This window comes from Centroberyx affinis, unplaced genomic scaffold (genome assembly GCF_046629955.1).
Source record: "Centroberyx affinis isolate AG114_WGS23_722 - 3 ecotype Tasmania unplaced genomic scaffold, CSIRO-AGI_Caff_v1 ptg005270l_1, whole genome shotgun sequence".
Taxonomy (NCBI): Eukaryota; Metazoa; Chordata; class Actinopteri; order Beryciformes; family Berycidae; genus Centroberyx; species Centroberyx affinis.
In genome coordinates this window covers 74255-91799 of record NW_027282626.1, presented here as the reverse complement: position 1 = coordinate 91799, position 17545 = coordinate 74255, and the positions used below count along the sequence as shown (strand labels likewise).

The 17545-nt window shown below is 43.6% G+C and overlaps 1 protein-coding gene across 1 annotated transcript; it reads right to left on the bottom strand.

Annotated features, from left to right (window-relative positions):
• Positions 1-6209: 6209 nt before the first annotated feature.
• fem1c (fem-1 homolog c) lies at positions 6210-17452 on the bottom strand. The gene is made up of 6 exons (XM_071546441.1): positions 16094-17452; positions 12082-12251; positions 11153-11341; positions 10026-10537; positions 9109-9285; positions 6210-8697 (listed from the first exon to the last, which is right to left on the bottom strand). The coding sequence occupies exons 1-6, from the start codon at positions 16635-16637 to the stop codon at positions 8433-8435; spliced, it is 1857 nt and encodes a 618-aa protein (XP_071402542.1). The 5' UTR covers positions 16638-17452; the 3' UTR covers positions 6210-8432.
• Positions 17453-17545: the final 93 nt, after the last annotated feature.

Below are 17545 nucleotides of genomic sequence, written 5' to 3'. Positions count from 1 at the left end.
GTGTGTGTGTGTGTGTGTGTGTGGGGGGGGGGGTTATGTACAGTATGTAGGGTGTGTGTGCTTCTGTGTGTTTGTAGTTTGTGTCTTAATAATTTTCCTGATTATCCAACGCTGAATCAGCTTGAGCGACTGTCCCATCCACAAAGGAGGGACTGTGCGTATGTGTCTGTTTGTGTGTGTGTGTGTGTGTGTGTGTGTGTGTTTGTGCACTGAATTTGTGTATTTGTGTTATAATCATTGCCATGCCACCTAATTCTCTCTCTATTTATATGCCTGTTGTTTTGACAGCTGACTCAGAGTGGAAAGTCTTGGTGGCAATGTGCTTAGGGAGCAGCAATCAGTCACACACACACAAACACACACACACACACAAGTTTGTTTGTCTGTATAATGTCTTTACATTAAAATACATACGAAAAAGACATCTGCACACATTTGCGTGAGCACACACACCTGCACACACAGAGATGATGGGCAACTCATCCTTCATATTTTTATTTATTCTTTTTAAACTTTTTTTTAATTAGCTGCATTCACACACACAAACACACACACGCACACGCACACACATACACACACACATAAAGCAGTGACTATTAAACTTGTGTTGGCATTTTCCAAGAGCCAAATGTGACCCTGATCCACTCTCAGGGAGTGTGTGTGTGTGCCAGGATTTTAAGCAGACGTGTGTGTGTGTGTGTGTGTGTGTGTGTGTGTGTGTGAGTGTGAGAGAGAGAGAGAGAGAGAGACCCTGGTGTCCAGCTCAGACCAGTATCAGATTCAGTGCAGCGTTATCCCCATGTTAATACCCTGCCTATCTATTTTAGCTGCAGGGCTACAGGGGGTCTTACGTAATCGGTCACGTTTTCTCCATACCGCTTTCTTAACCACCACTTTCTTATTTTACATTGAGCAGGTGCTCCTCTTATCAGAGTGAACAACCAAACAAAGTGTGCTACTCTGCTGAATCAAAGCAGAGTGCTGATCAAGTACCAAGGGCAAAAAGAAAGGAGTGCAGTTGGGGCTGGAGCAGAAGGTTTTGGGCACAAGTCCTATAAGGATTTAATCACTATCTTACCTCCTTTGAACTGCCTTCTTCTCCATTCATCTCCATTTAATAGATTTGATAGATTTATTATACCTAGGCTAGTGGGCTGGTAAGATTCTTGGATACAATGGTGTGCAATACAAAGTACAGCACATGAATTCGGGTGTGTTCACACCAAGCATGTTTGGGGCACTTTATTCAAACTCTGGAGTGCGTACTCCTTCAGTTCAGTTCATTTGGGCGGGTGAGAACTGTGACATTTGAACTTAGGTGGCACCAATTTACTGCACCAAGACGCATGGAAATGCAGGTCTTGGTCCTCTTCCAAGAGAGTTGTAAGGTGGTTCATTAGGAGTGAGACTGGAGAGAGGAGTGAGTGAGAAACCCAACTGCAGAAACTGATCCCAAAACATACAGTTTTATTGGTACAAGGAGACGGAGGTTGACATCTGATAGCCAGTAGTTACTCATGCTTGGAAAGCCGAGCATAACAAAATGAACCGAAGGCAAACTGCAGTCGCGACCTATGCTCACAAATAATCAGCTATTTCTTGAAGTGTTCTTACCTGGTATGAACACCACAAATTAAGACAAGGAGCACAGACAAGCCCATCATGCTTAGCTAAAGTTACAGGGACTGGAATCAGATTTGTTTTGACTCCCTCCTGCCGCCGAATGCTCTAAACTGGCAGGATGACAGGCTACAAAAACTCTGTCCAATACACAAGCCACTTGTGAGTCCATTGACTTTTATTTACAAGCCCTGATTCACTTGTAATTGGGCAGTGTGAACCTAAATGCACCAAATACAAAAATGCAACAAAGTAAACTTTTCCACCATGGCTCATCAAAGAAAACAGACTGTAGGTGTTATCACACCTTAGGTATGATTAACTAGATTTAAGCTTGTGTCTCCCACAAGGGGAACCATGCATCTGCTAGTGAAAGGGGAGTCCTCCTCCTCCGTGACAACAGTGTAACTCTGCTATCGTAAAAACACATTCACAAACCATGTTTGAGGCACTTAACCTCATTATGTTACATTATGATACTCATGAAGCAAATATTCTCTGAATGACTGGAAAGTTCACAGTGAAAGTTGGTGAATGTACCTGACTCAGGTCTTTGGTCTTTGGGCATGTACACTGATTTCATTTTCTCTCCTCCTGAATTTGATTGCTCTGTTCTCTCTGATGTCCTCGTTAAGAGGGCACACTGGAAAAAGACAGCTTGCTCCTGTTGTGTCCCTCCCTGTGAAGGTGGAAATTTATTGATGATTAGTTGATTCCTGATCCAGTAAATGTGAGAGCTCATCCTCCTACCAATCCAGCCATAAAGAGGAGCGAGGGATTCAGAGAGCAATCTCCTCTGCTGCCTTGGTGACCAAGGACAGAGAGAGAAGGAACTCGGACAGAGAGAGCGAGACAGACAGAGAGAGAGAGAGAGTGAGAGGCTATACTTGTCGTGTTAATACAGCCATCTGATTCTGATTCTGGAAGTCAGCCAGACAGACTCAGAGCTACAGAGACCGAAAGAAAGACGGGGACAGAGACAGAAAACCGAAAGAAACATGTATTAAAAAAACAAACAAACATAAAAAGAGAGATAGCAAGGCAGAGAGGCAGAGAGAGCGGGAGACAGATGGAGACAAAGACAGAGGCACAGAGAAAGGTGTCTGGTGACTGAGGCCAGTTCACCTGCAGGGATTCGGAGACAGACAGAGGAGCAAGCTTAATGTAGGACAGCTTTCCAACGGGGCTTTATTCAGCCCTAAATATAGACGGGACAGAAGTAGGCTGAGCTGACAGTACTGCCAAAAGGCCAGGAAATTTAGCCATAATGTGAAGTCTTGTGTACAGTGAGTGAGGGTTGAGTCAAATGTTTTTTTTCTTTTTAATGTTTCCTGGTGACTCAGTGGATTAAGGTGCACACCACATACTAGTGATGTCACGGGTTTAAATCCAGCTCATACTGTTCCTCCCTCTCTCTCTCTCTCTCTCTCTCTGTCTGTCTCTGTCTCTGTCTCTCTCTCTCTCTTTCTTCCTCCATCTTTCATGTCACTGTATAATATCCACTGTATCCTGTCCAGCTCATGAATAATAACAAAGCGATACTTGATTGATCTCAGCAGGGAAATTCTCCTTTCGCTTTCCTTCCTCCAGCAGGGTGGAGGCTTGAACCAGGGCGCTCCGGTTTGATGGGCGACCTTTCTACTCACTACACCCCCCCCCCCCCCCCCCCCCTGCTGTGCTGAAAAAAGAAAATACACCATAAAAGGCCAGAAAAATGATCTCTTAACCAAATTCAGCTTTTACACACATATGCACCGACCCACACACACACACACTGTCTCCTACAAACACACCTTCTCCTCGGAAAACCCCGCTGGCTAAGACAACTAACACACACACCGCCTACAGTACCTGTGACTGCATGCTGGCTCATCCTAAGCTGTCATACCTTTCTCATAGCTTCTTTCCTGCTTTCTACTTCATTATACTTCTGAGTATCCTCTAAAAACACTCCCTCCCTCTCTCTGTATCTAGCTGCTCTCTTTCCTTCTCTGTCCATCCCTCTCTTTCTCTCCCACTCTTCACCCTCTTTCAGCCTTTGTCACCATCCTCCACTTTCCAAACGGAGCTGACTGCGCTGTTAACCTCCTGTGCCCATTTTAAATGGAGCCGTGCCACATGAACGCTCACATGTTTTACACCCCGCTGCGACAAGCCTTGACTTGTTCTGGGCACTGGGACCTAGAAACACCTAGACTGTACACTTCACAATTACCGTCAATGACTGGTGTCGACATTCCTGCCTGAGATCTAGGTTAACCGAGCTTAACACAACTGAGAGAAGTGGTTGGAGAGAGAGGAAGAGAGAGAGAGGGAGAGAGAGAGAGAGAAAGTTGGATGGATGATTGTCCATTTGATCTTTGATAGATTTCCCAGTAATATATCATTGTCCTCTCCCAGTAGGTCCTCTGGCTCCAAATTAAAAACACTAAAAATAAACAAATAAACTGTACTGTACTACTTCAACTCGTGTCTTTATTATATTTAGAAAGTGGTTCTGGGTGTGGTGATGATACAGCAAAACAGAGCATAGTTCAATGACACTCCTCAGAGCAGCTCCCTGCGAGGAAGCCAAACCAATTCACATGCACATCAAGAAACGTGCTCTTTACACCTCTCTCTCTCTCTCTCTCTCTCTCTCTCTCACTCTCTCTCTCTCTCTCTGTATAACTGCTTCTCTCAATCCAGCTCTTGGTCCACATCCAAAATAAGTTGTAGTCTTGTTTCTGTTGGGCGAGAGCAGCAATAATGGTTTCAAAATGCCTGGATGTCAGAAAGAGAAGTTGGCCGCTGGACTGACAAAATATTCCCCCGGAGGTTATGAACTCCTTGTATGTCGATCATAAAAGCTCTTACGCACAAACACACACACACACCTAAATAGCGAACCATAAAAAATATTTCCTCAAACCTGCTCCGTTCCTCCTACGCTGGCTAACAGACACTCACACACACACATACCTAACAGTGAATCATTAAGACATTCCCAGCCTCCACCTTGCTCTATATTCTAACAAACACTGCTGGCAGTGACTCACCAGATAGAGAACATTCAGGATAGGTGTGACATTCTGGGACAGGCCGCTGGCTGCTGCTAGTGCGGAGGAAACAGGTGGTGAGATCCTGACTGTGGAGAGGAAGGGGTAAAAAAAAAATCAACTTCAACAACTTCAATCATCTGTTTATTTGAATTAAAGTAACAAGTTTTGGTTTTCTATGATCTTCACCAGACGAGGGACGACTGACAATTTGATGATTGAAAGGCAGAAATTGTTTTTTTTTTATTGTAACCAAGAAATTATGTACTTAATGTGATAAATAATTTGTAATCAAGTGAGTACTTCCCTTCCTTTTTCTTTTCATGATGAAGCTCTAATGTCAAGTTGTTAGACGACAGATGATCTTAGGCCAGGACCACTTGGAGGATAAACCTAGACAAATGTTTCTCACAACAGACTCATAAAGTATCAGAAAAATGTCAGAAAAACTGCTTAGCCACTATATCTTTTCCACATGCTTTTAATAATTGTTACAGCTAGTCACATTACACAGTTTGTGCTGCCAGAGTAAAAATCACAGTACAAATCTAGATCAGGTTTTGTGTACTGTACCTGATAGGAACAGTTCTTACAGTAGCAAGAACCTCAGGTGACCCCTGAGCAAGATAAAGGTTTATCTTTCTGCCAAATGACAAGGTGGTGACAGAAATTTTTCATTTCCAGTAATAAGGGTTACAGCGAGAACCTGTAGAACCCGTTCAGTGTCGGTACCTTATAGGGACAGTTCCTCATGACTGAGTGGGTACAGATCCTCGGTCCCTCAGCAAGGCGAAATACTGCAAGTTCTCTGCAATACAGCCAGTCAGCCAGTCAGGCACTGTTGCCTTTACATTGCTTTAAATAAGCGTTGAACCAACAACACGTCCATCATGTTTCTATTAGGGATATTTCTTGGAACCAAGTGGATGTAGGGCATCAGCAACTCCTTTTACAACGTCAAAGGTTTCTGTGGCTACATTCCAGTCCGGAGGGGTCAAGACTCCCCGCTGCCAGCTCAAGTGTCTGGTTAAGAGTCCCACTGCACCACAGCGTACTGGGAGCATAGGGGGAACCAGCCTCGAAACTCATAGTGAAACTAACTGGCACTATGGTTAAGTCATCTAGTTTAACTTTCTGTGAATGAAGCAATAAAACTAATTTGTTGAGTTTATTTCTTATCGATAATGCCGTTTTTGCCTGTAACTGTGACATTTAGTTGCAATAAAAATTCACATAAAATCAGGGATGATTTACTCCCCAAGGTCTCTGTTTGATGATGTCGGCCATGTTTTGCAATAATGAACACCGATCTCTTCATTCCCAATAGCCATTCAAAGCAATATTTAGAGAAAACTCCCTTTATGTGCATTGTGTTCACCTGAACCTAGTTTTCAAGTATCTTCTTATCAATTTTAGTCAGTAATGATTGGAAGCTTTTTCCCACTGCGAAGTGCCCTTTCCTTTATTGTAAGGGCTCTAAGGGTAGATGTATTTTAACAGCTATTTCAACTAGGCCATCTCAACCACACAAATAAAGATTGAAAACAATACATGTGACATTTTCACCTCGTAGCGCCCTGACCATGAAAATTTGGCTTGCACACCAAGTGTGGTGCTTCTGTACCTCAGGAAATCTTGCAGTATGCCTCAACCCAAGTTAAATGTAGACACCGACATGTTATAACTGTACTGTAGCTAAAAGACATCGACCCATAAGCTCACCAAGCTAAAACGTTTGACCTTAAATTCCAAGCGCTTAAACCCCCAAAACAATAGAGAAAAAAAGAAAATAAAGACACTTGGACGAGGAGACAAGTGCAACATGGGTTTATTGTCAAACTGGTTCTTAAGACATGAAATTGATTGATGCCATATCAAATCTTAAACTCCGTTGTAGTAAAGTGCAGATTCAAAGCAAGTTGCCCTGGGTGTCCCCATACATTTTCTATGTCTGGTTTTGAACTGTCAGGTTAAATACATTGTAATATGAAATCCTAAGAATTATGAAAAGCCCTTTTTTAAAACCACACATCTAAAGCTAATGTGCAAAGATAATTCACAAAGCTTAACTATTCTGTACGACAAGGCGTCCTCCCACTCTGTTTCTGTTTCTTCAATTCTGATACAATTGGACGATAGTTGTACAAATTGGGTTTGAACCGTCCTAGCTCTAGTCTAGGTTTGTCAGAGTTCTCGTAAAAGGTATTCTGCAATGACTGGTTGATATGCTGTTACACATCTGACAGTTGTCAACGAAACTTGCTGTAAAAAAAATAAAAATAAATTTTAACTCAAAACCGCACATGCACAGTTGGCCGTGTTAGTAACCTAACCTACCCAGACTTTTCTTTTGATCAAGATTATTAAAAGAACAATGGCATTTAAAAATCGGCCATGTATGAGCATGAGAGGTCACTTCTGTGTACAAGCCTGTTCGCTCCAATAGTTGTAGACAGACAGTTTTGGCCACTGCAGTTTCTAGTGGCAGTCATGTTAACCCCACAATCGTGCTTTATGGTATCGGCATGAGTGCCACTTGACCAAACTCTTGTCAGTCAATGGTTTTGTATGCTCAAAACACTCTACACACACACACACACACACACACAAGTAATACACGCCACAGCACTCACTCTCTCAAACACACACACACTCACATGCGCGCGCACACACACACACACACACACACACACACACATCCGTACGTACAATCACCCTGATCCACTCACTCCTCTAACAATCAGTACAATGGTTTTGCATCCCCCTCTTTGCATGAAGTACAGGGATACACAAGAAAACGGCAGCAATGAGGTAAACAAAAAAAATCATGATGAGAGATATTGCACAGACAAGTGCCGGCACAGAACACAACAGTCTCTCTTTCCAACAGCCTAGCCTGTGCATAGGAAGAATAAAGCACTTATGGTGTTTGCAGACATTAAACCCTTCTCGTAAAGCTTTGTTATACACTACATCGGGAACGACAAATGAGTCTACGTACTAGAATCCACACCACTCTGCAGATATCCAAACTTGCATGACAACCACGTAACTAAATGTATTGTAAAAGTACAAAAAAGATTACCTAACAATGACTGAGAAAGGGTCCATGACTGTTGGCAACAGTGATGGGACAAACAAAAAATAACCTGAAGTCCCAGCGTGTGTAGAAATGCCTCCGTCTTTGCTTTGAGAGAGAAGCAGGCAAAGTTGAGGCAGGGTCGGGGCCAGCATGGAGAAAAATCTCTCAAGGTTAATTCAATAAATAGCATTGTGGAATATGCAAAAAATCCATTTTGTCTAAAGCAAAAATAAGTAAACCCCTTGCCCAGTTCATCCAGAGATACTACTGTGCATGTCCATGTTATAATCCCCTCCTAATACATCCAAACCCCCATTAGATAGGACTGCGACCATCACCAGTCATTAGCTGCGACTCCATGAAAAGGAGGAACAGAGGAGGAAAAATGGTCACTTCATTCCTCCATTTAGTCCATTCATTTTTCAAACCAGCCCAATCGAACGAGAGCATTTTTGTGTGGACGAATTGCCAGTTCCATCTCTCCGAATCGTGGGTTGTTCGAATATTCAAACCCGACCCACAACACTTTGTCTTTCAGCCTCCCTTCATGCCCTTTGGGTCAGTATGCTTGTCAGCCAGACGGCTCCAGTCCGGTCCACTCATCTCATCACACCCCTCCCGTTTCCATCCATCCATCTGTTTTGTTCCCCCACCCCCTCCTCCCCAGCTTTCCGATCCGTGCCATCCAGTCACTATCTGTGGAGCAGGACGAAGGCCTCCAGCTTCTCGGGGATGTTTCCCCGGTAGTCGAGGCTGTGCTTGACGATGGCCCTGGCGGCGAGGCACTGCAGCGTGGTGTGGTTTATGGGCTGGATGACGTTCCTGGCCAGCTCCTTCTCGTCCAGCAGGTCGCAGGCCGTCTGCTGGAAGGCGTTGGTGCTGTCGAAGTGGGTCCCGCATGAAATCAGCAGGTTCATGATGTCGGGGTGACCGTTGGAAGCTGCCACGTGGAGAGGGCTGAGGGGGTGGCATAGATAATATAGTATTATTATATAATGATTCATTAAAAGACAGAAGAGATAGTTGATTGAATACTGGTCTGGAGAAAAAAATAACAAGTTCACAATGTTGGAGTAACTGGTGGAGGCGTGCTGGTACAATGAAATAGATTAGCACATCATTTCCCACTTTATGGATCTTATTGTTGTTCTACTACTTTCCACTATGTTGTTTCAAATGAACTAATATGAATGAGGAATATTCATCCCAACTAACTCACAACTCAATGTATTAAACAAAACATTTTACACCCCCCAAAAAACAAACAACAAACAACAACCGCTGAAAATGTTAGTAAAATTTGAATAGTCCAAGAACAGGGATGAGAATTACTAAGGCTGAAAACAGCGAAGAAGAAAAACAACAGACCTGTTGTCATCTTCATCTCGACTGTTGACATCTGCTCCACACTCCAGGAGGATGGAGGCGACTGTGAGGGAGGGGAACTTGCAGACGGGGTAGCGGCCCACACAGGTGGTGTTTCGGTCGACCGCCAGGTGGAGTGGACTGTAGCCATTCTTACCACACGGCTGGAGCTTCAGGAACCTGCAGGGAAGGAGAAATGGACGTCAACTTTTCATTCAAGAAACGGCAATGAACTGATAATGGACCACGAACACATCATGGTTACGTCATCTATTTTTATTGCATGCCACAGTGCGCATCACCTCACATAATATTCGGTGTAACATATCATGGTGCATAAAGCTGGTAGAACTCCTGAATTGACAACCTTCTGTCCTTGAGGCTCATCCCACAGTACAAGACAATTTCTGAACTGGAAAAGTAGATTTTGAGGTTTGGATGCTTTACACTATGGAGCAGATGATCTCATTCAATTCAGACAAAGACCAGTCATCTTTATGCACTTGGTTCATTGACGGGAATTCACAAAAGGCATGAAGCAGAGGAGAAATACATGGTTTAGGTTATTTGAAGCGCTTTTCTTTGACAAAGGGGGCTGTCAATGTGTTGTAGCACCTCAACTGGCATAAATTCACAATACAAGAGCAAATACAAGACACTGCATGACAGGCCTGCGTAACTGGCTGTAGCTGCACGTGGGTTTCCAAGGCAATTTTCAGAAATGAGGTCAAAGAAAATCTCACAGTCACAGAAATTTTTGCTCTCTCAAAATAACCATATTTCATAAATGCACGCACACACGCAGATAGCCTCCCTCTACATAGTTTGATAATTACTAAGGCCACTTATAAATGATCTTCCTCACTACAGACAATAAATTAATGTTAATAAATGTATTAATTTACACACAAAACACACACCTATAGATGGTTTCCTTCTTGAAGTGATCCTGCTCGGCAGTACACGGCACCTTCTCCAAGAGGCAAATGAGGTGCAGGATGATTGACAGTGCCTTGCTGAGCTGGGCGGGGTCAGGCGGCACCGGCCCGCTCTGTTTGACCGCCCGCTCAATCTCCAGTACGCTCTTGGTCAGGATCCCCATCAGGTCCTCAAATGACACAGAAGTCCCCAGAAGCCCCTTGGCCCTGTCCTGGAGCATGAAGGAGAAGAGCTCGGCGAAAGACAAGAGGCTGGAGGCTGTCATGGGGCTGAGGGGATCCAGGTTGCTCTGCTGCATGTCCAGTGCGTACTTCCACAGGTTGATGCAGCGCTCAAAGTTCCCCGAGTCGGCGTAGACCGCGCCACGGTAGCGGATGTAGTAGGACGTGTCCGGGTGCTGAGGGCCGAGGATTCTCTCACGGATGAGCAGCGCCTGCATTCGCATCTCATCTGGGTCAGATATCAGCCCGTCCAGCTCTTCTCCGTTGTTTACCTGGGATGAGGATTACAAGGTTAAGACAATGAGTGGTACAACAGCCAAGTTTCTCTGAACACAGTCTAGGAGTTTCCATGTAGAAGACATGGGGAAGTCAAATTTTGCGGAAGCAAACAACTCAAAAAGCTGACATGACACTGCTGCAGTGGGTACTCCATGTGCAAAGCTCAATCAACATCAGTTACAGTTTTCTTTTGTTTCCTTTGTGTCTGAATAACAATTTTGTGAAACAATTCTGGTCTAGTTCTCTTTTTACTATTCCGTTTTACTTTTCCTGCCCCTTTTTAGAACTCTAACAAAACAGTCTCCATTCACTCCAGTTGTTTTAGAGACAGCTGAAATGAAGCTGCGCCAGCTGGCTCACTGTGTGTTATATTGACATACAAAATTCACAAGTGTTTCAACTGGCATGAGGGTGACTAGATAATGACAACATTTTCATTTTCGGGTGAACTATTCCTTTAAGACTGAATCATCTATCAAAGAAGCAAAAGCACAAATAATCATTACACATAAATTGAACATGAATTCAAGAGCACTGGTCCAATTTCAGCCAACCGAGTCATTTACTTCCTCAAAACTTCACCTCGTAATCCTCAAGCTAATACTCACCTCCCTGGCGTAGTCGTATGCCATGATCAGCTGCTTCGGTTCCGGTTTATGGATAATGTTGTTACTGTCCATGTACCTGAGGTCCATGGCCCTCTTCCAGTACTTTAAAGCTCCGAGCAAATCTCGCTTCTTGTCCACGAACGTGGCTCCCAGGAGCTCCAGAGCGTCGATGCGTTCCCTGTGGCTCGTCTGCAGAGGAGAGAACAGAACTTCATCAAGTGTAATTTGTCTTTTTGCGTATTCCTCCAACATGAAATTCATCTAAAGGTCAGACCATAGTTTCAACCACAGCGCCTTGCTGAACGGCACATGGGCAGCGATAGTGGACCCCAACGATTCAATACCAGCTACTATGCAGTTGCCAGTTTACAGCAAGTGTGGACATGGTCAGGTTATGGTCATTTTGTACAGAGCTCTGTGTCTGCACCAAAACCCCTATTGAAAAAAAACTAATGGGCGTGGAAAGATTATCCGCAGAAACAGAGAATCCTTTTTGGAAATACAGAGTTTGGCTGCTACAGCCAACAAATTATAATGCTGGTGACCCCGATATCTTCCCTTCAGTAGAATATAGTTTCTCATGTTTGAACTAGTTGAGGTAGCCCTGAATTATCTTGCCAGACAGATTAATAGCCTCAAAAACAGACACATCACTTGCAAGTTAAACAAAGCACTGCTCATCAGTTTTGTATCCAAGTGTTCAAAATTTGCCCAACAGCTGTTTAGCCCAAGTCTGGTGAATCCAAGCAATGATTGCAGTGGTCACTGCTAATCTCTATAAAGAGCACAGCAGACTGAAAAAAACAATCAAAAAAAAAAATCTATTACAGGGTCACTGCAACTAAAATAGAATAATTGACAATAATAATATGGAGTTGTGCACATGTCTTGCAGATAAACCCTCCATTGTTAGTGATGTAAAGTCTGACCTGCTGGTGTGTTGTCAAGTAATCTACGATGTTAGTGTGGCCTGTGACGCTGGCAGAGAGCAGGGGTGTCATGCCGTAGCCATCCCGCTCCATGGACGCCCCGTACTGCAGCAACATCCGCATTATCTCCAGACTGCCCGACTCCGCACAGTCGTGCAGCGCTGTGTTGCCTGGGGACAGAGGGGAGACAGGTCTTATAATAGGCTAATCAAGATATTTATATTCAGTGACAACACAGACGAACGCAGCGTTTCCACACACAGATTTGTACCTGGAATTTGGTTTTAAAGTATTCATTCAAGTATTAATTCACTGACATCAATATTATTCTAATAAACAACACTTAATTATGATTTAATATTATTTTAATATGCATCGGTTTTACATTCTATTTGTGGTGGTCACCATAAATAAAATGATGTATGGGAAACACTGGAAGGACTACAAACACATTTAATTCTAGCTCACAGCTCCACGCTGCCTAGGGAAGAGCAAGTTGTGGCCCTCGCTGTTGCTATGCAACTATTGGAAAACCCCAACTGAGGCACGGCGCCCTTTTGATAAAGCTGAAATGGTTTTTACTTCCACTGCCTGGTGCGCAGAGGGGCTGAAAACATTCTCCATTCTCAGTGCTGTCCAAAGTGCATCCTTTCCATTATAAATAATGAAAAAAGGTCAATGCTGAAAAAGAGAAGTGGACACGGAGTGGACGATGATGCCAGACTCAACGCTGGCCCAAACAGACTATTGTGATGCGGATTCACAATTGTTGAGTCGCTCTGTGCAAGAGCCATAGTGGGTTTTCTACCTCTGAAAGAAACATGTCAATACTTACTTCAAGGGTGATATGAAACTTTATACGTCTTATAGCTAGTCAACATGAAAATACTATCACAAAACCACTTGTTTATGCTGTGTTTGATGTCTCAAAGCACTCAACGCTACATCGTTTCCATCAAAACACATTAGTGCAGTGTTTAAAAGGTCTCATATTATTCATTTTTCATGGTTTTGTTTTCAAATACACAATGACTCACAATAAGAATAATGTTTTTCATGATGTTTTGCAAATAGGCTAAATGCATTTTAGTTAAAAGTTGAATTGGATGAATGTGAAGACTCCTAACAGGCAGAACAGTCACAATACTGGACCCTGATTGGCCGACTACATCAGCTCCTCTTATTCATATGATGTAAATCTGCTGAGTGGATGCTTTCCAGTGGGTGTGTCAGCTCAAATGCTGCAAATTGGCCTGATTGGAAGGATTTCTGTCATTCTTAAGTGAGGGAAGCCAATCAAGATTAAGTCCAGCTGTGATACGTTTACTGGAGTTAGTCTGAAACTGCCTGTAAAAAAAGGATGGCTTTTTGAAAATGAAACTTAAAATTAAATTAATTAAACAAAATCAAACATTAACAATGTCTTCATTAAACATGTTTAATGTTTAACAGGTCTCTCTACCAAGAAATCAGGGCCAATTACGAATTGTAAACATTTCAAACAGTTTGAGCTGTTGAGCAGTTGCTTTGGTCTGCCTGCTGTTAAAGATGGGTAGTGAGTATTTTGGGGGAGAGAGCTCATATTTCCTTAAAGTAAATGAATCCATATCAAACTTTAAGTTCCTTCTTGTCTGCCTATTTGGTGATGGCCTTAAACTCTTTTTTTCTGTGTAATGCAGCTCTGGCTTGCCTCTGACCTGTTCTCTCCATCAGTATACCATCTGAGGCTAACCCATATTCAAGCAGACAGGACCAAACAGGGTTAGCCAGGGCTTAGGCCTACTCATTATTTGTTCCCCAGTTTTTCCCAAAACTACATTCCTGAGATTTTCTGCTCCTCTCGCTCTTGACAGAGAAAACTAATTGGCTGGGGGGGTAGTTTAAAATAAACTAACTCCTGGGTTTCCTCCAGTGTATTACAGGCCAGACAGGCAATCTGGGCTAATTTGCTAATTTGCTCCCTGCATGTCCAAAATATTGGAGAAAAAGAAGTACCTAGGATCTGTGTTATGGCTTGGGTTGGCTGGCTACTGTCAAATGGACAACTGATACACTCACCGAGCACTTTATTAGAAACACCTTATTAATACTGGGTAGGTATCAACTTTTAGCTCAGTGTAAACCGGCAACCAAAGTGACATCCACCTCAAGGTGTGTTGTGCATTCTGAGATGCTTTTCTGCTCACCACAGTTGTAAAGAGGTTATCAGCTCCAACCAGTCTGGCCATTCTCCTCTGACCTCTCTCATCAACAAGGCGTTTCTGTCCGCAGAACTGCCGCTCACTGCATGTTTTTTGTTTTTCTCACCATTCTGTGTAAACTCTAGAGACTGTTGTGCATGAAAATCCCAGGAGATCAGCAGTTTCAGAAATACTCAAACCAGCCTATGTGGCACCACCAACCATGCCACGGTCAAAGTCACTGAGATCATATTTTTCCCCCATTCTGATGTTTGATGTGAACATTAACTGAAGCTGCTGACCTGTATCTGCATGATCCTATGTATTGCACTGCTGCCACATGATTGTCTGATTGGATAATTGCATGAATATGAAGGTGTACAGGTGTTCCATGTGCCAGAAATGGGTTAAGTTTGGACAGTTGTAGCCCACTGGGATGGGACTGGGGGTAGGACTGGGTGGTGGGTGGATTGGGAGGATGAGTAGGAGAGATCAGGGGGTTTGGAAAGGGGAGGGCAGTTTTATATTTTGTGTATTATATGATGATCTTGTATTATGTATACCAGAACCTTTTGAAAATTCAATAAAGAGATGTTTAAAAAAAAAGAAGAAAAGAAATGGGTTAAGTTTGACCCGTCGGGAGGACAAGTTCACATCCACTAACAAAACAAGTTAATCCAGAACCTCAGACAACCTCTCCAAAAGCAGGGATTAGTCTGGAGACTAATTATGGGCCTCAAAACAGATTTTAGGCTATCGTAAGCCTATGTGAGGGCATCTCACTGACAGGTGGGAGAAGTGGTAGCCTATATTGGATAAATTCATAGTCCAAGAAGTAGTGGTTTGTCTAGTGAGGAAGAGTGCTGGCCACAACTTTTTAGGCAGTTCGATAAGCTGTAATTGTGGTATCCGAAGCACACTTTTTTTTTCTAACTTGCCTGCCTTCCTACATCAAACACTATGTCCATTGGTTTTTGCCGATTTGCCATTTCATACCTAATTCATACACATGTATTCTTGGTCGGCCATTCAGTTGTGGGGGAAGGAATATAATATATTCTTCAACTACGGCCAATTTTTCCCAGTGATTAGACAAATACAATTCCATTTACACATTACATAAAAATAAGAACAATACTATCAACAATTGAAGAGAGTGAGCCCTGTTTTGTGCTGACAAGGTATGAATTTGGCCTAGCATTGAAAGGATTTAGGTAGCTCCAATAAGTAGTCTACCCAAACTTCTGTACATAAGTAACTCAGAGGCCATCTCAAATCACTGTGATCGTTTTTTGTCGTTTTTTTCATACACTTAATTTAATTTTGTAAAAATCTTCCAAGAAACATTGTAGTGTGTATCAAGTCAGACAAGACAAAGGCATCAAAGCCAAAGGGTCAAATCAACTACACAGAAAGTATGAGCTTTCAGGTTTCGGACACACCCACTGAATTGGTCCAAGTTGCCATTGTCTGCTCCAAAGCCTTCCATTGTGAAACCAGAAATTAATTTTATTCTGTTGAGTCATGTGAATGGAAACATGCAAATGTACAGGTTACTGTTTCACATCATTCACCACTGAGAGTTTATGTGGAGTACAGAATTGAAACCAATTGAAATGATAAAATGTGCTCATCTGTATAAACAATCACAGCTGATCTTATCTCAGGGGACAGAGGATGGCTGTGAGTCAAAGAGGCCACTATATCTCATTGGTTGTTATTGATGTGTGTGTGTGTGTGTGTGTGTGTGTGTGTGTGTGTGTGTGTGTGTGTGTGTGTGTGTTTAACAGACCATGTGCATTATGTATTGCGGGTGCCCTGAACCCACTCACCTTTTACACTTTTCCTGTTGACATCTGCACCTTTCTCCAGCAGATACTGCGCTATTTCCTTGTGTCCTTTGTAACAGGAGATCATCAGACACGTGTGTCCGTGTCTGTTGGCCACCTCCAAGTCAGCTTTGTGCTCCACCAGGTATTTCACAATGTCCAGGTGGCCGTCAAAGCAAGCCGCCCTGAGGGGGGTTGAGTTGGTAAGAGTCGTGTTGTTGACAGAAGCCCCGTGGCCCAGAAGGGACTGAACCACCTTGAGGTGCCCAGCCGCCGAAGCGGCCCAAAGAGGGGGGGCTCCCTCGATGGTCTCCCCGTCAAAGTTCACCGACCCCCCGACCTCGACTGGAGCACTGCAGCACTCCAGCAGATACTCCACCAGGTCCAGGTGTCCGTACCGGGAAGCCATCAAGAGCGGGGTGGCCCCGTTTGTTTTCTCTCCCATCAGCTTGATCACCTCGTGTCCATCTTTGTTCTCCAACAGTTTCTGGAGCAGCCGCAGCTTGCCGTCCCTGGCTGCGTTGAATACTGCCGTTTTTAGATCCATTTCCGATGGGATTTCCTTCACCGTTAAGTAAAAAGACAGCGACGTCAGTATACAATGTCAGTGAACGTTAGCTCGGGGTGTAGTTTGGACAGGTGGAGAGCGGAACCCTTTGTTTACAGCTAGCTATGACTTTCTAGCTAAACCAGCTAGCGTTTACATACAAGCCCGACACAATGTTTTGATTCCCCAATGTCAGCTTTCTAGTATAAGCATCACAACTATTAACGTTACGTGTATCATTAAAAGCGACTAACGGAGACGTTTGGGACGAGCCTTCCCGTAATCGATTTGTATTGGGACGCTAGCAAGGTGGCTAGTCAACTTCCTTGATTAGCTAGCCAGTTAGCTTGGCTTAGCTTACTTTACAACTCAGTGTCTGTTTTGGTCATTCTAGCGTTACTCTTCCACCGACATTTCTTTTCCGCCAATAAGTCATCTTCCATCAGATCTTATTCCTGCCCTTGTCATTGTTAACCATATATTCCTGCGACGGCAATGTTTGTATCCGTTTTCAAAGGTATACGCCGAGGGCCGAAAAATAACAATCCACCCCCGCTCGTTACGCTGTATTGCTAGCTTAGCTTGCTAGTTTAGCTTGGCTACAAAACGACGTTTCCTCAGTTGATCAACCAAACAAGCTAAGTGACAACAGCACGGGAAATGCCCAATATCAGCGCCCTTTTTTCTCTCTTTCTCGTCGAGGCACGGCAGGAGATATTATCCATCCATGTAGCCAGTCACCAAGCTGGCTCGACAGTAATCTCAATGGAGGGGAAGGTAAATTGGGCAGGTTTTCCACCCACTGCTCCACCGGATGATCACGACTCAGTTCTGTCAAATCGAAAACAATGCAGTCTTTTTTTCTCGACTCGTTCGACGATTGACGTGTGAGCGCTCCAATCACAGAG